Source organism: Macaca mulatta, chromosome 13 (assembly GCF_049350105.2).
Source record: "Macaca mulatta isolate MMU2019108-1 chromosome 13, T2T-MMU8v2.0, whole genome shotgun sequence".
NCBI lineage: Eukaryota > Metazoa > Chordata > Mammalia > Primates > Cercopithecidae > Macaca > Macaca mulatta.
Genome location: NC_133418.1, coordinates 77,797,711 through 77,820,160, shown reverse-complemented (window position 1 = coordinate 77,820,160; position 22,450 = coordinate 77,797,711). Strand labels below are relative to the sequence as shown.

The window sequence follows — 22,450 nt, the reverse complement described above, 5'->3', positions numbered from 1 at the left end:
GCTGAGATTTAAAACCCTGGAAGATTAAACAAATTGTATAATACATATACAAAATATGTGTGTGTGTATATATATAAGTATATATGAGTATTGTAATTGATATACATATATATATGTGTATCTATATCTATATATATTGAGATATATATAGATATATATATGAGCCTGGCTAGGTGCAGTGGCTCACTCCTGTAATCCTAGCACTTTGGGAGGCCAAGGCAGGTGGATCACTTGAGGTCAGGAGTTCGAGACCAGCCTGGCCAACATGGCGAAACCCAATCTCTACAAACAGTACAAAAATTAGGTGGGCATGGTGGCACACACCAGTAATCCCAGCTACTCAGGAAGCTGAGACACAAAAATCACTTGAACCTGGGAGGCAGAGGTTGCATTGAGCCGAGATCACACCACTGTACTCCAGCCTACTGGGTGACAGAGTGAGAGTCTGTCTCAAAAAAAAAAAAAAAAAAAAAAAAAGCTGACCGGGCGTGTTGACTCATGCCTGTAATCCCAGCACTTTTGGAGACCAATGCAGGTGGATCACCTGAGCTCAGAAGTTCGAGACCACCCAGGGAAACATGGTGAAACCTTGTCTCTACTAAAAATACAAAAAAATTAACTGGTATGGTGGTGTGTGCCTCTAGTTCCAGCTACTTGGGAGGCTGAGGCAGGAGAACCACTTGACCCCAGAGGCGAAGGTTGCAATGAGCAAGGTTGCACCACTGCACTCCAGCTTGGGCTACACAGTGAGACTCCATCTCAAAAAAAAAAGCTTATATTATTATATTAAAGCTTATATATATATAAGAAAGTGTAGAGATATCATATGAAATATACAGTTATATATCTACATATGTAAATATAAAGATATATGAGTTACAACTATTAATAATAGTTAATATTTTTTTAAGCACTGCTGTGAGCGTTGCCCTGTCTTATCTCATCCTGTCCTCCCAGCACCTCATCCAGGGAGAGACACTGTTGTTATCCGCATTTTACAGAAGAGAGAGGCAAGCACAACAAAACAAAGTGACTTGCCCAAGGTTAGCAAGTGACCAGCCAGGATTTGGACCAGGGTAGTTGGCCCCAGAGCTTGTGTTCTTAGCCGCTAGGCTGCCCTGCCTCTTTGCATGAAGCACCTACTCATGGATGTGGGGCTGATTCCAGAGTTGGGTGGGATTATAGTATCTCAAAACAGAGGTGGCAGAGTCAAATTCTCAAGGGCTTTTGGATTTCCACTCTTGTGACATTATTCTTCCCTTTTGCCAGCTACAGTACCCATGTATATTAATACTGTGTGCTATTGTATTATATATTGTCATACTTAATGGAATTGATCATACTTTTTTTCCTTTCTAATCACTGCTGTGACTCTGCATGCAAAAAGCCTGCCTTGTGGTATGGTAATAGAAATCAAAATTGTGGCCAGATGTGGTGGGTCACACCTGTAATCCTAGCACTTTAGGAGGCTGAGACAGGAGGATTGCTTGAGCCCAGGAGTTCAAGACCAGCCTGGGCAACATAGTGAGACACCATTTTCTATTTAAAAAAACAAAAAGAAATTAAATTATGTTGGCCATATAGGGAGATGGTACATTAAGCCTTGGGATTTTGATTTGAGGCAAATGCTGACACCATGCTTAGAGACAGTTTTAAACTACGTGGACAATGCTGGCAAGTACTGGAGAAGGAATGCTACTAATCTCGGAGTCAGAGTGGATCACAAATTGGACACACTAAGGATGTATGTCTTCACTTTGTAAAGCTAAAGGGTGATGAGCTCTTTTAATCCAGAATATGATGTATATGAACTGGAGAACAGATACTTTGCCAGTATTTGCTGAGCTGTGTTCCTGGTACCCTCGCTGCATGGGTTGCAGGAGCTGAAGCTGGCATTTGCTGAGCAGAAGGACATGGCCATGGGAAGAATATGTATTCATGGAGTGCAGCAGGTGTCTGGATTCTTTTTATAACTTGTGCTTGGTGTTTATAAGAAAGCTTGTTCTGTTTGAATGGAGCCTCATAATGCCTGAGATAGTGTGTGAGATGAGCCTCATCAGCCAGGGGTATATTAGGAAAGAAAGAGGATGCTATTTGCTTACTTTCCCCTCCCTTGTTGCCTCCTGTTCTACCTCTGCCACCTCCTGGGGTAACTACAGCCATGTGATAAGCTCTTGGAGTTCTAATAGCCCTACGTCAGCACCACACAGTGGGGCCTTAACTAGGGGCCACCTGGTCCTGCCAGCTCCTCAACCAGGCCTAGCACAGGGCCTGGTGCTACAGAAGCCTCAGTGGAGGGCTCTGGGGAGGAGGGAGGAGCAGGGGTCCAACCTGCCATTTTGCAAATGAGGACCTTGAGACACAGAAACTGAGTGTGTTCTTCAAGCCCCACAGCTGTCAGGTGCTGAGCCAGGACTGGAGCCTGTCTGGGGCTTGTCTTCCAGTGCTCTTCTCACCATGTGGCTCTGGCTTCAGGCCCCGGCAGCCCTCCTGAGTCCTGCTGCTGCGTGGCCCAGGAGACAGATCTTAGCATCTATAGCCTTGGGTCCACCCGGCCAGCTGAGGCTGAGCTTTAGACAGCTGTGGGGTTTCCCCAACTATGGCCTTCCATGAACCCTGGGTTCTCAGGCCTATTGGTGCCAAAGGCAGAAACCCAGCTCCCCAGACACCTTCATCCTTCCAGTGGCCAGCCCAGCAATCAGGAAGCAGCCCACTGCCCAGGCTGGCAGCTTGAGCTCGCCCACGAGGTGGCTGGAGGGCTGCTTTGGTCAGCTGAGTCGGGCATGGTGGGCAGACAGCCCCTCCCGCCATCTCCCTCCAGGCCATCATGCAGCTTCCTCGGCTTCTCTGTGCCTTGGTGTTGTTTTCTCCCCTGTGCTCTTCCAGTTTGCACATAGCTGACCCTGGCTAATAGCCTCTGTCTCATGATCTCAGTTCCTAACTCCAAGGAGAGAGAATCCACTGCTCCTCTTCTAGCTGTGGCTAGTGGTCAGGCGCCAAGATACCCAGAGCTGCCCATCTCCTGCTAGGGGGATGGGCCTGAGCAGGGATGGGGGCCAGGCAGGGGCAGCGCTGGCTTTGGGGCCAGGAGCCAACTTGGGTTTGAATCTCATTCCCTGGTCTCATGACTCTGTGAGCCTCTGGCCAGGAGAGATGCCCATGGCTGGGGGCTTTGATGTCTGGGTGGCCCTGAAGGGTTTGCATATGGCATTCAGTCCCTTGCTGTGGGTCAGCACCAGTCTTAGTGACAGAGGAAGCATCCCTGCCCTCTCTGGAAACTGGCATTTTCAGTGACATGAACTTGGGCACACTACTATACCAGGCATGCCATTTCCTGGGTTGGATGGGAGGAAGGGGGCCTTTTTTGGAGGCATGTGTGCCATGAGTGGGCATGACCAAGGCCCTGGCGTTCCCCTACCCCCTAAACCGGCCTGACTCCTGTGGGGACCCAGAGTGTCCCCAGGCCCGCCTTGTGTGTGCCCCTTTGTGTCCCATGTCATGTGTGATGATGTGTGCACATGTGACCCATACCGGTTGGTCCATTTCCAACTTGAACAGTCCCTCCTGCTCCCAGGACAAAAACAGCCCCAGGCCTTTTTCCCCTGAAAGTTTGAGCTCCTTGTCTCAGAGAGGGAGCGAGCTCATGGACGGGGCCACAGTGGCTGCCTGCCTGCTCCATGGGGCTGGTGACATCCAGCAAGACACGTGTTCCTGAGGCCCAGCCCCAGACCCCTGCCTGCCCCCGCCCTGGCTTCCCTCTCTGCCGAGCAGGACAGGCACAGACACAGGCCCCTACAGAGGCCATGGGAGGAAAGGAGCTGGCCCAGACTGGCCTGGTCTTGGGTTCATGCTCTCAGCAGAACAAGCTCTGGGGAGCTGGGATCTCTGGGGCAAGGGAAGCTTCTCCCTGTGAGATATGTCACTTCCTAACTCCAGGGACAGAGAATCCACTGCCCCTCTTCGAGCTGTGACCAGTGGTCAGGCGCTGTGACCTTGAGCACAAGCTTCTGTTTCGGGAACAGGTCCAGGGAGCCACTCACCGGTAGAGGAAACTCCAACCCCACCCCCATGACCTCTGTTTCTCCTCTTTGCAGCTGGAGGAAGCAGAGCGCTTTGCCATGATGGTGATCAGCCTCGGAGAGGAAGCCGGGGAGTTCCTCCCCAAGGGCTACCTGGCGCTGGGTCTCACCTATAGCCTGCAGGCCACCGACGGTGAGTGCCAGGCCCCAGGAGGCTTCTGCTTGGGGATGGCTCAGGCTTCCTAACTGCCTCGGAGGTATCTTGTCCTACCAGCGCCCATCCCCTCAGGCCATGCCTCCATAGGCACCCTGCACTCCTCTGGGACAGATGCCCGTGTGTGTACGTACACACACACACATGCATACACACACTCACGCCCCTCCGACCCATTTCCACTGTTTCGCCCGGACTGTCGCCACCCTCAAACATGCCTTCCTCTCCCCTCTTCATGGACCCAGTTCCTCCCACCCCTCAAGGCCCAGCCCCAGCTCCAGCAAAGCCCATACTGATCTTCTCTGTGGAACTCCTGCTTCCCGTCTGTAATGCGCCATCAGCCTTCCACCGCACAGTGTCTCCATTCTGGTTCTCATAAGCCTGCCCTTACCCTCAGCACTGCTATGACCTTCTGGAGCCTTTTAAATCCTCCTCAATACATGGCATAGGGCTGGGTACACAGCAGGTGCTTAATAACTACTTGTGCTCGGCTAATGGATTCTGCTCCTTCCTGCCCCACACCTGGCCTTCTCTCGCCAACCCTGCCAGCTCAGCCATGTGTCTCACCCCGTGTATCAGGCAGCCACCTACTTTCATCTCCTGGTAGCTTGCTTGAGGGATGGGGAGTGATGGGCCACCACCCAGACCAAACCTGGAATAGTAATCAGCCCATGCCCACCTCCCCCAAACGCCAGTCGCTGGGAGCAGCAGTCATGGTGACATCAGGTATAAATGAACCCTACATAAGGAACACCTGGGTCTGCACATGCTGCTCAAGTGAGGGAGTCATCAGCCCCTTTGTCAAAGTCTACTTTGAGCAAGACACCCTCCTTGTCCCTTTAACTCTACAAATAGTGGTTGTTGTCTAAGCTTTCGAATCTGGGGAGCTCTGACAACTGTCAATGCTTGGTCCTCGCCAGTGGGATTCTCATCAGGTTTGGGAGGGGCCTGGATACAGTCATGTTAAAGCTTCCTGGGTAGTGAGTTGAGTGTGCAGCCAAGGCTAAGAACACCTGTCCTGCTGCCTTTAAAATAGGATGCAGTTTACCAGAAAGGTGCCTGGTTTGGGTTCAAGCTTCCTAGTGGGTCAAGAAGCCTAGAAAAGTATGTGGCCAGGCAGAGGTGGTAGCCTCTCTCTCAAGATTTGGGCCTCCTGAGTGGGATGCCCATGTCGTGGAACGCTTGTAGGCATCGGCCTTTGAAAGGGTTAAGGTGGTTCAGGTGGTGGAGAATGCAATGTAGTAGAAGCAACTGGCATGCCAAGGAATGTGCTAGAGGCCAGGGCATTGGCCCGGCTGCCAGAGTTTGAGGTTTGCCAGATGGGGCCCTGGTGGGGCCTTTATCTGCACAGCTGTGTGCTTTGAGGATGGTGCAGGGCTGGGCCGGCACCCTTCAGTGACCCCTGATGGCTCAGTCTCTGTCCTGTCCCCTGCAGCCACCCTGAAGTCCAAGCAAGATGAATTGCACCGGAAAGCACTGCAGACACTGGAGAGGTGAGTAGGGAGAGACCCCTCTTGCCTTTGGTGGCACATTCACAAGCTTTACCTCGTTGAACCCTCTGATGTGGGCAGAACAAACATTTCTATCTCCATTTTACAGATGAGGAAACTGCACACAGCAAGCAGGGATATTCGTTTGGGGTTGGGCGGGCAGCCAAGCCCTGCCCTCAGCTCTAGGGGGGCTCCAGCAGCCACCAGGCTCAGTTCCTGGTCTCCCAGGGCTCAGGGGAGAATAAAATGGGAATAGTAACCCATTGCTGTTGTAGTAATTACAGGAGATAAAGCAGGAAAAGCACCTTGCACTGTATCCTATATGTAACAGGGGCTCAAAAATGGCATTTGCCTCCTTCTAGCTCCTCCCCAGCCACCCCTCCCACTAAACCCACCCACCGCTCCCACCACCCCGAGCCCTTACAGGGATTTCCTGGCAGATGCTCAGAGCAGCGGGTCCAGTTTCTCTGCCCTGGTGCCTGACTTGTCACTCCCTCTCTGCCCATGGGATGTGTATTCATCCCATCGTCTTTCTCCTTCGGCGTCTGTCACCCCAGATGGCCCCTACCTCAGCGAGTGCCAGCCCCCTCAGGCCCACCGTCCCTGCCTTGGGCTGCCTGTGGGCTGTCTGCCTTGGTCTTCATCTGCTAGCTAGACGCCCCTCTGAGACAGAGCCTGGCAGAATCCCCCACTGTTGCCTCATAGTGCCCAGCACAGGGCTCGCATGCTGGAGGCCTGAGTCACACGTTGGTCACTCAACCCCTGGTGCCTGACTTGTCACTCCCTCTTCCCATACAGGGCTCAGCAGCTGGCACCCGGTGACCCCCAGGTCATCCTCTATGTCTCACTGCAGCTGGCCCTCGTCCGACAGGTAGGTTGTCCCTGTTCCTAACCCCCGGGTCCCCGGGGATGCTGATCTTCTCCTGGAAACCCAGCTTACTATCTGTGTGACCCTCTGCAAGTGACTTCACCTCCCTGAGCTTGTTTCCTTATCTGTCATGTAAGCCCTTTGAGCCCTCATCAGAGGGTCCCAGTGAGGATGAGGTCAGGTAATGTGGGTAAAGCCGTGGCAGATACACAGGAAGGGCGTGTTCTCCGCCTTCACTCCCCCTACGACATTTCAGTGGCCTGAGATGCCGATGAGTGACCACCTGTCACTCATCTGTTTGTATCCTCGCCTTCCACTGCCTTTTCCCCAAGGGTCTTGGGGATAAAGTGGTGGGCTCATGGAGCTGTTGCAGGATGGGCTTTCTCTATGACCCCCAAGCTACTCCTTCACTGTGTGGACACCACCATCAGGCCTTGACCTCTGGGGCCCCATAGGGGCCTCCTGTCTGCTCACTGCCTTAGCCCCAGGACCACCCCCACTATGACTCTGCAGGCAGACCCGCCTTTTCCCCAAGGGTGCTGAGAGAATGTTGGTGTGTCCAGGACTCCCCACCTCAGGTCCTTCAGAGCCTCCTTTACTTTCCCGTGGCATCTCAGCCTGCAGGCTGGTACTCTGGGCACACACACACAACCTCTAAAACAGGACCTCTCAGGTGGCTTGACCCTGATGCCTACCGATGCCCCCCACCTGAGTGCCCGGGAATTGCAGACAAGCCTTTGGCTCCCACAGTGCGGTCTTCTCGCCTGCGTCACCCAGGAAATGGGCTGAGCTCCAGGCTGGTGGAGGGAAGCCCACAGAAGCCCATGTACTTGCTGTCAGGTGGAGGGCAGCCCTGCCTGCTGGAGGTGCTGCTGTGTCCCCCATACCAGCCTGGGGAAGCCCTACCTTCAGAGGAGGCAGGCCACAGCAGTCCCATTTTTTACCCGAGGACACCACTGAGGCCAAGCCAGCATAGAACCCAGGCCTCTGATCCACAGCCCGTGGAGTCTAGGTACCCCGCTCCCCTGACCCTTTTGGAGATGGGGCCCTGGGAGCGTGCTCACCGGCTGGGGCTTAGTCTTATGGTCAGCTTGGTGAGCTGCGTTCCTCCTGCCTCTGGGGCAAGCCAGGCTCTGCCTTGCGTCAGCCTGACTCCTCCTCTCATCACAGTTACTCTCAGTACTGGGACCCCCTCCCTGTCACCCTATGCCTAGACCCTTATTCCGGCACCTGTGTCTGTCCTGACCTGAATTGTCACTCTGTTTCTGAGGCATTCTGTCTCCCTCTCCAGGTCCTTCTGTCTCAATCATTTTCTCCCCAACAGCCCTGATGCCATTCCGGCTGTTGTTTCTGCTGTCGTTGGCAGCTTCGCTCCCTTCCTCTTGCACCACTCCTCCCCCTGTGACTCCCTCCATCCTCCTCCACCTCTAGGCTGCGCCCCCACCCTGTCCCCACTCCTCACTCCTGACCCCAGGTCCTGGACAGGCATGGGGTACCTCTGTGCCCCTCCGGGAGCATCCCTCCACTCCTAGGAAAGCCAACAGAAAGACACCTGATACCACTTTATTTTTAGTTCTCTGTAAAAGAACCAGTGCTTTTCTTGCTAACCAAGGGAATGATAAACCTTTGGTGATGCATTTTTTGACCTGTTCAATTACTCACCCCTCTCTAATGAATAGCATCCATCCTCTTAGAGAGATGGCGGGCCAGGCCAGTGGAGCCTAGCGCCCAGTTTCCTTGGAGACCTCATTTTGGCAGCCTCAGGGAGTTGAGAACTCAAGAACTCCCTGAATGGACAGTCCTAGCCTGCCTGGGTCTCTGAGGCCCCCAGCCGGCCTATCCTGCCCAGAGCACGTCTGGCTGGCCGGCACAGTGATGGCTATGGATTTGGATACGTAGCCCAGGATAATCGGGTCTGCTCTGGCAGAGTCACCAGCACAGGAACAGCCTTAGGGCCACCAACAAGCTGAGCCAGTGGCCCCAGTGATCTTAGCGTCCTCCTCATATGCTCCTTGACCTATCCACAAAGTAAGGTGCCCAGGGGAGAACTCTGGGCCTGGCACTGGTGCCCACAGCCTGCACAGAGGCCAGGCTGGAGACCAACACAAAAGCCAGGCAGACTGGGGACCCAAGGCACCACCAGAAGGGTGGAAGGCTGGGTTTGAGGTTTGGCAAGAAGCAGGACTCTTAAAAAGAGACTCATGAGGTTCCTGCAGGGATGGAGCCCTGACATGGAGAGAGTCACAGGAGCTAATGCAGCTCCCAGGCCTAAGAGCACGGAGGAACAAGTGCCTTCAGGCTGGAAGGAAGGGTCTTTCCTCTTCCTTAGTTTTCTGGCTTTGGGGCTTGAAGAGGGAAACTCACACTTCAAAAGTGTTTGTTCCGCCAGTACTTTGCAAGGCATTTTTTATAGTGTCTCATCTCCATGGACACTGAAATAGGTTTAACCATTATCCTCATTTTGGAGCAGAGAAACTGCAGCTTAGAGAGGTGAGTCTTCTTGCCCTAAGATACCAGCTGGGAAGTGGCAAAGCTGGGAGCCACACCCCAACCTGACCCCAGAGCCTCAGAGCAGGAGCGGGTGTTTATCTGTCAGCCACACATCAGGTTCTTTCCACATCACCGCATGAACATGTTCAGAGCGGAGGGTCTCAGCCATGGGTATGTAGCTGGCAGATTCTCTATCCCAGGGCCAGGCGTTCCTGGCCCTCCACCTTCCAGCCTGCTGCAAGTTTCTCTCCCAAACCTCTCTCTCCAGACCTGGTCACAGCCTTTCTACGAGGTGCAGAGCCTCAAGCTAAGGGTGCTGCTCAGTGAAACAGCAGTATGTGGGGGAGAGGATTCCCTGCATTCTGGGGAGTCAGGCCAGGTTGAAAGTACTAGGAGTCAGAGATGAGGAGGAGATGGCCAGCTGGGCCCTGCCATGCCCCTGGACCCACAGCACAAGGAGGGCTGGCCTTGACCTGGGACAGCTTTGAGGCCAGGCCCATCACTCACCAAACACAGGCTTAGCAGCCTGCATAGCTCACACAAGAGCACTTGGCCTGGAGTCAGGACCCCCATCTGAGAGTGCCTGCTCTGCTGCTAACTCGCTCTGCTGCTAACTCGCTCTGCTGGCTCTGCTGTGTGAAAAGAATGGAAGGGATAGAAGATAGCATTTTTGCACGTACATTAGGTCTTTGTACCCTTCTGTGGAAAAGCATATGCCTAATTTGCAGATAAGGGAACTGAATTCAGAGAGAACCAGGGACAAAGGGGAGTGAGCGGCAGCGCCAACTCTAGAACCCAGCTCTTGTGTATTCACAAATACAGGACCCCTCCACTGGCCAAAACGAGCAGGATCAGTCAGCTCAGATGACAGGCAGCAGGTGGGGGCTGCCCCAGGCAGGGCATGGCGTAGGGGTGCCCAGCAGGGTGCAGGGGCCAGGGACTGTGGGGTGTTTTGTAGAGAACGAGGAGATGACATAAGGGGGACAGCGGGCCACCTCAGAGGTCAAATGAGACTGTGTAAGGGGCTGCTGCAGTCACCAGGACTGGTCAACCTCTTTTGAAGAAGAGAGTTTATGTTGGTAACTGCCAGAATTCTTTTTTCTCCTTAATGCTTGTGGAAACATTCCCCAGACCCTGTCAGGGATGCACAGGCCAGGGCCCATGGGGCGGGGAGCTTTTTCTCTGAGGGTAGTAACCTCCACAGCTGAATGTAGATGGGTCTGGGGACGTAGAATCGGAGGCAAGGAGAGGGGCCTCAGGTGTCTCTTGCATCCACGGGACTCTTAGGGCCCATCCTGGGGATGTTGTGTTATGCTGAGAATGGTCTCTTTAGGAAAGGGCTCCTTGAACCTTCCACATCCTCCCATAAGTCCAGCTATGGGCAGAGACCCATCCTGGCAAGGTGGCAGGCAGCCAAGCAGGTGTGTGGTCTCAGCCCTGAAATAGTCCCCATAGGATGTACTGGGGCACCGACTGACCCCGTAACCCTGTTACCACTTGCAGGTGGGGCCCTGGCCACAGCTGCAAATCATCCATGCCCTCTGCAGCCAGATCCAGTAGAACATTGGAGTCCTGCCTGCGGGGTTGGCGGGAGCAGTAGAAGGTGCCCTTCCATGCTGCACCAGCCCCTCCTGGGCTCACTGACTGGGCTACTGGAGCAGCTGGGGCCTGCCCTCTTTCATGCAGTGCTCAGAGAAGGGAGGCAGCAAACTCAAGCCAGTGAAAGTTGGGACCTGTGGTGACCCCTGGTCTCCCCACCACATGAAGGAAAGGCTTTTCTGAGGCCACATCCAAATCCAGACCCTTCGAGTATGGCTCTCCTGACCCTGCATAATCTGGCCTCATCCCACCTGTCCAGAACCAGGCTTAATAAATATTTGTTGAATTGAAAATAAAACACAAGACTAGAATCTGGATTCTAGTCCCAGATTCCCACTGTGCCCATGTTAGAGGCCAGTCTCCCCGTCTTCTAGGCACTTGCCTCTGCATACTTCCCTTCCTGTGGTCAAGCTGCACCCCCTACCTGGAGCACCCCGTTTGCATCATCTCCTCCTGGAAAGCAGGGTCTCCTGACACATCAGTAGAACTCCAGGGTGATGTTTCCACACGTGGCTGCCTTGCCCGGTGGCTCCCACTCCTCCCATTTAGGAAGTACTTCCTGGTGGCTGCCCTGGTCCTTTGTGCCACACCACAAACCTGCTCCTCTTTATTCCTGAGGGTGACAGCAGACCCCTCCGCGCCAGGCCATCTGGGGCAGGTGTTTTCTCACAGCAGCATCCCTGCCCCCAGTGCCTGGGGCCCCCTTGAGTTGAGTGTGGGTGCCTTTGTTGACTGGCACCTGGCTTCTGAGTCCCAGGGCAGCACGTGCCTGGGGAAGGGCACTAAGCTGGTGGGTTCCTTCGACAGATCTCCAGCGCCATGGAGCAGCTGCAGGAGGCCCTGAAGGTATGCAAGGATGATGCCCACGCCCTCCATCTGCTGGCACTGCTCTTCTCCGCCCAGAAGCACCACCAGCATGCCCTGGATGTTGTCAACATGGCCATCACCGAGCACCCTGAGAACTTCAAGTAAGTGCCCTGAGAACACTCTGGCAGTGGGGGAGCTGGCTGGCCTCTGCAGCAGGTGCCCATGCACACCTGCCCTACCATGGTGCCAGCCAACACACATGGGGTAAGCACCTGCTGCATGCACAATCCCTGGTAGAGAGACAGGGGGGTGAGGACAGGTGGGGTCAGCAGATAGCTGTGGCGCTCTGCACCAGGAGGTGCCTGGTGGGGAATAGGGTGCATGTGCTGCTCCTTAGCCCCCATGAGGTGGGGTCTGCATGGGCCACAAGGGAGACTGTTTGAATACACATGTTTGAGCTGCTTCTGCCTGCCCTGGGCTCTGCATGAGCCTCAGAATGAAACTAACTTGTGTAAGTTAATCATAGCCCTAACACAGCCAGCCAAGGATGGGATTCTAACACCAGCTAGGCTGGCGGCTGGAGACAGGGGTTATGGCCCTCCAAGGTGATCCTGCTCCTTCATATCTCCCCACCTCCCTCATTTACTGCATCAGCCAGATGCCCCACTTCTTGGAGCAAGGTTTAAGTTGCACTCGGCCTAAGTGGTGGTGGGACGCAGAGGACCTGCTGCCACCCAGCCAGGACACTGGGAACAAGGCCGTGCTGGGCCAACTGAGGCGGGAGGATGTGTTGCTCTGTCGGGGGAGCAAGGGGGAGTCATCTTTTGATTTCTGCCTTCTGCCCCTAAGGGCAGGTGACACTGAGTGTAACAGGCTTTGTTTCTCAGAGTCCTGTGATCCCAGATGAGGGACCTCTGAGTAACCCACTTCCCCCTGTTCCACCTTAGGGCCTGAAGGAAGGTGATTTAGAACCAGCCCAAGGCTGTCCCCTGCAGACAGCAAGGAAGAAGCTAGAGTCCTGGCTGCCCTGATAGGTGACTCATGCTGTGTAAATAGGTTCACAAAGGATTAGGAAAAAATTGCTGGGTGATGAAGGGAAGCTTCAGTGGTCCCAGCCTAGGGAGGTTCCCGTCACTGGGCTTTCACCTCCGTCCATCCCCAGCCCATCAGAGGCAGGGCTGACCACAGGGGTGGGTTCAGGTTTTCCTGCACCCTTGGCCTCCTTCAAACGACAGCAGATAGTTCTGCTCGTGGCCTTTGCTAGCATGCCGAGCACTGCTGTTGGTGGCTTCCTCCTCCCCAAAGCTAAAGAAAGGTGCTTTGGGAGTGGCAGTGTTTCCTAAATATAAACCCCATAATGTGCCTCCCTGAAGAGGGGAGCCCCAGTGACCAAGGCCAAGGACAGGTGTTCATCCTGCTGGTCAGCCTGGTCTGCAGCCCCAAGACCCCTGAGCCTTGCCCTGCTTGCCCTGCTTCCCCTAGTCCACACTGACCCCTGCCCCGCCCATTCCCCCTCCATCCTGGCCTAGGCAGGTCCCCGCTGCTCACAGCCAGGTGTCAGCAGAATGGCCAACTCGACACAGCCTGTCTTTTGTGTTCGTGGCTGGCCCTGATTCTGAGCCTTGCCCCAGCAGCATTCAAGAGACTACTAAAGGCCAGGCACAGTGGCTCACGCCTGTAATCCCAGCACTTTGGGAGGCCGAAGCAGGTGGATCACCTGAGGTCAGGAGTTCAAGACCAACCTGGCCAACATGGTGAAACCCTATCTCTAATAAAAATACAAAAATTAGCTGGGCGTGATGGCAGGTGCCTGTAATCCCAGCTACTCAGGAGGCTGAGGCAGTAGAATCACTTGAACCCGGGCGGCGGAGGTTGCAGTGAGCTGAGATCGCACCACTGCACTCCAGCCTGGGCCACAGAGCGAGACTCCGTCTCAAAAAAAAAAAAAAAAAAAAAAGAGAGACTACTAAAATTCCAGTCACTTCACCGCCAAAGGCCGGTAGCTTAGGAAATCCTAACACGGAGAAAACTGTGTGTGTGGACAAGGGATTAGTTACCCTGTCTCATTAATCACAAGTACAATACAGTAGTACGAGGTAAGAACATTTTATTTTTAATGAGAATTCGCAAAAGATGTAGGTTCCCCACTCCTAGTGCCAGTGCCTTACTTTGATCCCAGCTCCATCCTCACACCTCTCTGGTAGGGTCTGACCCACTGCCGCTGGCCTGCGTGCCTGTGTGTGTTTCCACTTCAGTTAGGCTTCATCGGAAACTGAAATGGCCAAGCAGAAAGACTTAGAATCCTAGGCTGGGGAAAGGAAAGGGCTCTTCGTCCACCCTGGGTCTGTGGAGCACAGGAGAAGCAAGAGGCCTGGCTCAGCTCGGCATCAGAATTTCCTAATGAAATCTTACTTGGAAACTGAGACTGTGATGCAGGTGGGAGCACCGCTGCTCTGATGGAGCCAAGGAAGGTGATTCACACCTGCCCAGTTCCAGCTGAGTGGGCCCCTCCATCCCAGCGCCTGGCATCTCACCACTCAGCATCTCTTGCTGACTTCTGAACTGATTACTTTCTACCAGGCTAAAGCGGCTCCCCTGGCCTGCTGTGGGGAGGCTAACTCCCTTTTTTGGAAATCTGGCTGCAGCCCAGGCTGTGTGAGGTATGGCAGAAAATGGGGTCTGCCCAGTGTGGGGGACCCACCCCTGTCTCCCCATCAGCTTCCTTGACCGTCACCCCAGGAGTGCCTCCTGCCTTCATCTTCCCAGGCTCTTGGACTGGGCTAGGAAGCTGTCCATTGCCCTGTGGGCAGTATGTGTGCCCCCGCTGCTGCCCTGCCTCGACACACGCACTTTCCACCCTTCCCTTCCTCCCACGCTCACTCAGGTGCTGACTCCTTCCCCAGGAAGTGTGCCACTCACTGACAGTGTCCTTGGTCAGGGGTTGCCTTGAGGTTGGTGACTGCCCCCAGGTGGCCCAAGGGTGGACATCTGGGTCTCCAAGAATCCCTGGACCTGAACTATGACATTTTGTGCATGCGAGTCTGAGTCCATGGAAATGGCTTTCAGCAGATTCTCAAAGGGAGCCCGACCTCAAAAAAGGTTGAGGAGCCCTGGTGCAGACTGCTGTTTGTCAACGTGCAGGGTAACTGTACCCCTGTCTCTCGTGCTTCCCCAAGGCTTGCAGAGAGCTTCCTGGAGAGCAGTGTTTGCAGGCAGGAACCTCTGCCTTGGGAACAACTCACCCATGCAGACATCACAGAGCAACTGCAAGGGCTTCAGGAGCTGTGGAGGGTGGGGCCTAGGGGCCGCAGGAGGGAGTCAGCTCTGAGGTCAGAGGAAAGCATTCCATGCCCTGAGGGATTCTGAAGGTTCTTCTGCAACCTGTACTCTACTGTCACTCACAGTAGAGTACGTGTGCTGTGGAGCATTTGGGGATCTGCAGGCCCCGCCCCCAGTAGTGCCTCACTTTCCTCAGTCTGCTTGTGCAGGGCTGTGGGGCTGGGGGGAAGCAGCAATAGGTTCTTCGTCTTGAGCCACCATGAGCTCCTCACCTCCAGGATCCCGAGGAGCTCTGTTTTGATCCAGCTGGCCCTAAAAGGCTGCAAAACTAATTGGGGGAAAAAAAAATTACAGGGACTTTTGGCTTCCAGAATTGTAAGAAAATAAATCTCTGTTGTTTTAAGAAAAAAAAAATTGTGTCTCTATATACCATTTATAGAGACATAATACTATCTATACGGCTGGGGTAGGGCCGAGAAATCCACCTACCGCCAAACTATGGTGAGTGACCACAGGGTATGACCATTGTCTCTTTGTAAGTCAGTCAATACTATTCGCCACAGATGAAACCTCAGAGCATAGAAACTCATGGATTAGCAGGAAATGTCACTGAGTCCATTACAGGTCAGGGATCACTGAAAAATGTCATTGCTCTTCGATTGACACTGCACCCTGCTTCCTCAGCTGCTCTCTGCATTTGAGGAGAAGCCGTTTGTGGTTCCAGCTGTTGCCAAGGCAGTTAATTAAACAACCGGTCTGGTAAATATCACTGCGGCAAAACAACAAAAACCAAACTCCCTTTGTCCTGACCTCATCGTCCCCAGCAAGGTCTGTATCCACAGGACACTTAAAGGCACCTTATAGAGGGCTGTCCCAGTGCCTGAAGCCTATTAGAGGCGTCTCCTTTCAGCCGTCAGTGTTAGAGGCCATCTGTGCATGGGATCCCAGAACCTGCTTCAGGAATGGCAGAAGCTGGCTCGTGCTGGGCATGGGCTTTGCCTGTTTCACCACTTTCAGGGAGGCCTGCCACAGGGGAGGAAACTGGTGGGGGAATGGACCCCTGTCCATGTGAGCTGGTCCTTGTGTGAGAGCCACAGTGAGGTCCCAGCCCTTGAGTCATGTCTGTCACTGGCCTGTGCCACCTGCAGCAACTCACTCCTCTTCCCCTTGCCTCTGTTTGCTCATCTGCCAAAAGACGGACACCTACTCGGTCTTCCTTGTCTTGTGAGGTTTATTGTGAGACTCAGGAGAGGGCACACAGTCGATGGACAGCCGTGTTTGAAAAGTGGCAGTATGGAGGGGAGAGGAGGCTGTCCACCAACAGCATCAGGCTGTATCCTGAGTCCCAAGTGTGGCAGTGCCTGGGGAAGGCCAGATAGGCCAGGAGGCGCAGGCAGCTGAGGCTGGCCCCTGACAGAGGCAGGGAAGGAAGCTCTGGGGAAAGGTTAGTGAGCTCCTTGACTGCACAAGAAGTCACCATTCCCATATAGGCAGACTCTAGGCTCCCGGAGAAAACCCAGCTTTTGTGGAGTCGAACTTTTGAAAAGCTTTCTGACTTCAGGTTAGAAAGCAAAGCGAAGAGGATCTTGATTTCTGTGCTGTGGGATGACCTTTAGTTAGTGGAGCTTGGGTTTAAAAAGGCAAAAAACGTGATGAGGCAGAGACAGCCCCACAGGGACAGCATAAACCTCGCACGGTGGGAACCAGACACCCCAAGCAGCTTCCTGAAATCCTGTGGGCTTCTGACTAAGCCCTGGACACATGTGCCGGCTGGGCTGTCCCCGGCCAAGAGGCCAGGCCCTCAGGGGGCTTCAGGGGGCAGCAGCTCCCTATCCAGGCCTGGGTTCCGGGCCAAGCCGCGGAATGCAAAAGGTCCCGTGCACGCTTGGAGATGCCTGTGCGAGTCCTTTCTTCTCGTTTTGGGTATGAGAGGCAGCTGGGAGGCCCTACCAGGGAGGGGCAGGAATATGGGGTGAAGGGGAACGGGCCACTGATAAGCGTCCTTTCTGAAGCCATGGGCTCCGTGGGGCGATGGTTTTAGGTAACAAATTCCTTGGGCTTTAGTCAGGCCACTTGTAGTGAAGGTCACCATAGTAACCAAACAAAGTTCCTCGGCTCATGATGGGAGCTTTCCAATAACCAGCCTGTCAGTCACGGCTCCCGTCCCAGGTCTGGCAGTCTGCCAGGCTGGTTTTGAAAGCCCAGGCCGTACATAGGTCAAGGGAAGAACAAACAATTTCCCCTTCCCCTCTCCACAGTGGGCAAGGCCACCTCCTCCCACCCCCCAAACCTCCATCGGTGGTGGTAGGTCCGCTTGGGAGTTTCTGCTGACCCAGTACCGGTCTCAGGGGACTTGGAAAGTCCTGGGGGAAGCTTTCAGAGCCCGGGAGACCCTCCCCGGTACAGGAACAATATGGGCTTCCCAACAAGCCAGAGCATGTGCCTGTAAACAAATGGAAGCACACAGCCTTCTGCTCAGGAAACCTAGACTGTTTGGAAACTGTTAGAGCTGATAACCAGGCGTTAGCTGGAGCCATACCTTGGCTAACTCTAGCTAAGGCTAACGTTGGAGCTCAAGGGCACCCCTGGGATCTACCTGGCGTACCTCATGTTTTTTTCAGGTGGTGCGTGTGATATATTTCTCGTGGTCCATTCCACTGAGCAGGGGAATGAGTCCCGGGGCTTCTGTTAACATTTCTGACTTAAACCCAGCGTATTTATTTGATTGTTCTTATTAAGGACTTGTAGTATATCAAAAGGATGCGTAGCATACCAACACTCCAGTGAGGGGCTGGAATCAAAGGTATTAACACAAACATAGTTTATCACTTTGCTGGGTTCATTAAACACGTTTGGCTGCCATAGCCCCTGAGGAGGACACCAGCCATGGGGGAACTTTGCAGGCCATGTGGCAGAGGGAAGTGTTAAGCCGGTCATCATCACTGGCAGCACCAGATCCTTCCCCAAAGGTCAGTTCCTCATTAGGTAAGCTGAGTTGACATTCACATTTCCCTTCGTGGGTTGGCCCGTGAGAACCTCTGTGACCTCGCTCTGTGTGACATGTATAGGTGAAAGATAATGGTCATCATTCTCCACTTAGTGGTCTGCCTGCATTCAGACTTCTAGCATAGATGACACAGGTCGTTTTGTTTGTCTGGGGAAGAGAGGAAAGAAAGGAAAAAGGAAGGAACATAGATATTTTCAGGCTTTGTTTTCAAAAGTGGTGGTAACCCTTTCCTTCTGGTACTTGTTGCTTTCCCTGCTTGCAGCAGGGGCTGGAGGCAGGAATTGTGGCCCAGGGCACATGGTTCTCTGTAGCAGGAGAGGCCCAGCCCCAAGACAAAGCCTTTTTGCCCCTGGGAGAAGGCCCATGCCCACAAAGCAGAGCTGACCTCCCCTTTGCAGTGGGAGATCTTTAGGTCCCTGGAGGTCTGACACAGGGCAGAGAGACCAAGGCATTTGCTTCTTTGTGTCTCAGCCCTGGCTGGGAACCTGCCTTTGTTCCTAAGGTAAGAAGACCTAAGGGTCTTCTTTTGGGAAGTTCTTCCACCCCTGAATGGCCATGAAAAGGCTCTGTGTGGTTTACATTTAAGTCTTTCAAGATCAAGAATTTGTGTTTGGGGATCCTCTCAGGGTAGCTGGAGATAGCTGCAGGGAGGGAAGCCGAGACCTGAAGGCCAGTTGTGTCAGCCCAGAAACAGATAAGAATGCTGTGTGACCCTGCGGCCAGCTGCAGGGTGGGGGCAGGCTGCTCTCAGAGCAGCCCTGGGGTCCTTCACCAGGTCAGGGACAGTCTTTGAAGTAAGGAGGCGCTAACTTCAGGAAACCAAAGCTTTTGAGGCTGTTGATTTTTAAAGCTTCAAAGTGAGATCAGGTTAAATGAATTCATTAAGAGGTGGAAGATCATCATGAGCCTTATAAGATTAGAGGACATGGGTCAGTCTAATCCTCTAGACCCAAGGAAAAATAAATAGTTTTAGGGTTAAGAAGAGCTGCTAAAAAATGTCCCTTCTGTGTTAGGGATTAGTCTCTGGGAAGGTAATAAAACTGGGGCTGACTGTGGCCCGCCCCCTTTCAGGGAGGGTGAGGCCTGTTAGAGTCCTTTAAAAAATCATACTTTCTAGGCTGGGCGCAGTGGCTTTGGGAGGCCAAGGCAGGAAGATCACTTGAAGCTAGGAGTTTGAGAACAACCCTGGCAACATAGCAAGACCTCGTCTGTACAAAAAATTTTAAAAATTAGCCAGGTGTGGTGGCACACACCTGTAGTCCCAACTACTTGGGAGGCTGGGGTGAGAGGATCAGTTGAGCCTAGGAAGTTGAGGCTGCAGTGAGCTGTGATCACACCACTACACTCCAGCTTGGGTGACAGAACTGTCTCTTTAAAAAGGTCCTGAGCATGTGTTGGATTTAACATGGGTGAGAAACCATGTATCTGGGAGACCTAGATCACTCAGCACATCCCCCTGCATCCTGGCCAGGGTCTGGGTGATCACACCTGAATGGGGGTGAGGGGCAGGCTGGCCCCTCTCTCCCACTACAGGCCTTTGTTTCTGCCCTTCCTGCCCATCTTCAGAGGACCCCCTCAGGTCCACTTTGTCCCCGGAGCCCCTGTACTTCAAAGCTGAACCCCTCAATTGAGTACTAGATTCTGTTCTTCTTGTGTTTCCTAATGCGTTGGATGTCTTATCTGAGTTTAGAAGTACCTTTGGGGCAGAGACTGGCCTCTCCTCTGCCTGCTACCCCCATGGTAGGGAAACCCCCACTAAGCACAAAACACACTCCAGTGGACCCTCCAGCTGCTAGACAGTGGGAGCTGTTTCGTTTTTTGGAAGGAAGAGAACCATGTGGGGGATTTGGGGATCTCACAGCCAGAGTGCTGTCACACCCCTCACCCAGTTTGGTTGTTTTGGTTTGGTTGCTTTGTTTTTTGGTCTTTACAGCACCCCTGTTTTGAAGATGAAGAAAGTAATGTGAAAGTTAGATGATAGCTCAAGATCACGTTGCTGATGAATAGTGGAGCAGAGGCTAGAACCCATGCCGGCTGATTGGCAGGACCGCCCTGGTATACTTGAACTCCAAGAGCTTCAATAACAATGATGCACCCAGTGCTGGCTCCTGCCAGGCACTGCTGTGAGCACCTTGCTGCATTAGCTCTGTAATCCTCTCAGCACCCTAGGAGGGGTAGAAACTGTCATGATTCCCATTTTATGGATAAGGAAACAGAGGACTTAAGTAAGCACCCGCATGTAATGGGGGCTGGGGGACTGAGAATGAAAGTTTGGGCAAACTTGGATTGAACCCTTTCTGAAGTGCCAGCCCCTGCTGGGCCTTTTATGTGCATGATGTCCTGCAGCAGTCCTCAGGGTAAATAGATGCTGTCATTCTCATTTTACAGATAAGAAACTGAAACTCTAGGCTTGGCGCTGTTGCTCATGCCTATAATCCCAGCACTTTAGGATGCCAAGGCGGGTGGATCATTTGAGATCAGGAGTTTGGACCAGCGTGACCAACATAGTGAAACCCCGTCTCTACTAAAAATAAATTTTAAAAAAATTAGTGGGGCGTGGTGGCGCATGCCTGTTGTCCCAGCTACTCAGGAGGCTGAGGCAGGAGAATCGCTTGAACCCAGGAGGCGGAGATTGCAGTGAGCTGAGATCATGCCACTGCACTCCAGCTTGGGCGACAGAGCGAGACTCCATCTCAAAAAAAAAATAAAAGGGAAGGAAGGAAGGAAGGGGAGGGGAAGAAGGAAGGAAGAAAGAAAGGAAGAAAGGAAGGAAAGAAACTGAGGATCTGTGACTTGCCCAAGGTCACATGGCTTCAAGGAGGGACACTTTGGTCATCAGACTTGGACCCTGCTTGTCACCACTGAGTCCAACTTGGTGCAGCCCGGGCTGGGGCCCATTTACTATACAGGCTCTGGCCTCCTGGCCAAGGAATTAGACTTTCCAGAGGCATGGCCTCCTGACTCAGAGAATAGCCTGCATTTTCACTCAATTATGTGTTTTCTATAAAAATAGAACTCTTCATTAAAACAGCTCAGCACAGCCATCAGCTGCAATTACTAATTACTGTCCTTTTAAGAGATAATACCCCTTTCTATGCATTCACCACACCTGCTGCTACTTCCCGCCCACCCCGCCACCCCCCCTACCCCCACCCCCAACACACAGAGGGTTCCCAGAATGGCCAGGAGCCAGAGGGATCCGGAAGAGCTGCCCAGGGCCCAGTGAACACACATGGGACCAGTAGGACCCAGAAGAATGGAGAGTTTCAGGGACACCCTGCAGCTTTACTTCCTTGGAGCTGCTTGGATCCTGGGAACACCCAGTGTTCCAGGCCTTGGTGAGCCCTTGTGACTCAACTTTCCTCTTCCATTCTTCAACAATTTGTTGAGAGCAGGCACCAAGGATACAAAGATAAGAAAGACCTAGTCCCCGCCCACATGAAGGAAGGATCTCGCAGGAAGACAGGTCTGACAACAGCAAAGATGACTGAGAATGACAGTTAACCTCTCTTGAGGGGTGACATGCGCCAGGCACAGGCTCTCTTTCCTTTAGTCCTCCGAGCAACCCTCCTGGGCAGTACCATGACTGTCCTGCCTTGCAAATGAATAGGTACCATCAGAGGTGAAGGCACTTCTAGGAAGCAACAGGGCCTGGAAGTATACCCACATCATCTGATGCTAAAGGCCATGTCTCAACGGGGAAGTGGCTCCCTCGTGTACATGGTGGTTACTCTGTTCAAGTGTTCGTTGCAGGTGCTGAGTAACTACAGGGAGTTACTTTCAGGAACATGAAAGTAAAAATGTGGACCCGTCGTGCTTGCTGCCCACACAGCCTGTGTGTTTCCCTGCAGCCAGCTCTGCTCTGCCAACTTCCCCTCCCACCAAGAGTGGTGTGCTGGGGTGAGCAGCCAGGGCCACAGGAAGGGTAAGGATTGGTGCCCCCAGGTAAGGCGATGGAGATGACCTCTGACCCCAGGACTATGCTTTGCTTATCCAGAGACACCACAAAAATATCCCCTATTTACAGGATAACTATTTTTTTTTTTTTTTTTCGTTTTTGGAAAAGCCATACTAAGGGTCTCACCCTCAGATCTCTTTATAGCGGTGGGAAGAAATTGTTCGTCTTTGCCTTACATGGGAATAGCTCCAAGTCTTAATCCTTCCAACAAATAATTAGCAGTGTGATCCTGCCCTAGGAGTGCAGGCGAGGCACGGCTAGGAAGAAAAGGAGGAAGATGAGGCAGATGCCAACATTCTCCTGGGAACCTCCATCATCAGCCCACACTGGAGCGATTGGGGAGATTGGCAAAGCTGGCGGCCTGTGGCACAGCCATTTTCTAACGGGGAACAGAGACACCAGCCTCACTGGTCTCGGTCTTCCTCCACAGAATCAGGGCTGCCCTCGACATACAGACCCCGTGGGCTGAGATGTCCCATGGTTCAGCAGGGGCTGGCTCTGTCAGGTCACCTGAGTGCCTTTCTGTGCCCCTGGATGCTGCATCACGCTTGCAGATGACATGGGAGTCGGCAGGTCCCAGCGGTTAGGATGGTGGGTGAGGGAGCACTGAGCCTGGGTTTGGGGTGGCCGGTGTGGTCTACCGAAGGCTCTGACAGCATCCTGAAGAGGGCGTAAGCACGTAAAGAGAGGGCTTATGTCTGCACTGGGCTCCCCACCCC

General features: G+C 53.3%; 1 protein-coding gene across 6 annotated transcripts in view; it reads left to right on the top strand.

The window, feature by feature from the left end:
* Positions 1 to 22,450, top strand: part of TTC7A (tetratricopeptide repeat domain 7A) — a 153,846-nt gene that overhangs the window by 97,724 nt on the left and 33,672 nt on the right. For all 6 annotated transcript variants that reach the window (XM_077959626.1, XM_077959629.1, XM_077959628.1 and 3 more), the window contains 4 exons: positions 4,095 to 4,212; positions 5,669 to 5,726; positions 6,522 to 6,594; positions 11,488 to 11,648. In XM_077959626.1, coding sequence (XP_077815752.1) covers positions 4,095 to 4,212; positions 5,669 to 5,726; positions 6,522 to 6,594; positions 11,488 to 11,648 — 410 coding nt within the window. The remainder of the gene's footprint in view (positions 1 to 4,094; positions 4,213 to 5,668; positions 5,727 to 6,521; positions 6,595 to 11,487; positions 11,649 to 22,450) is intronic.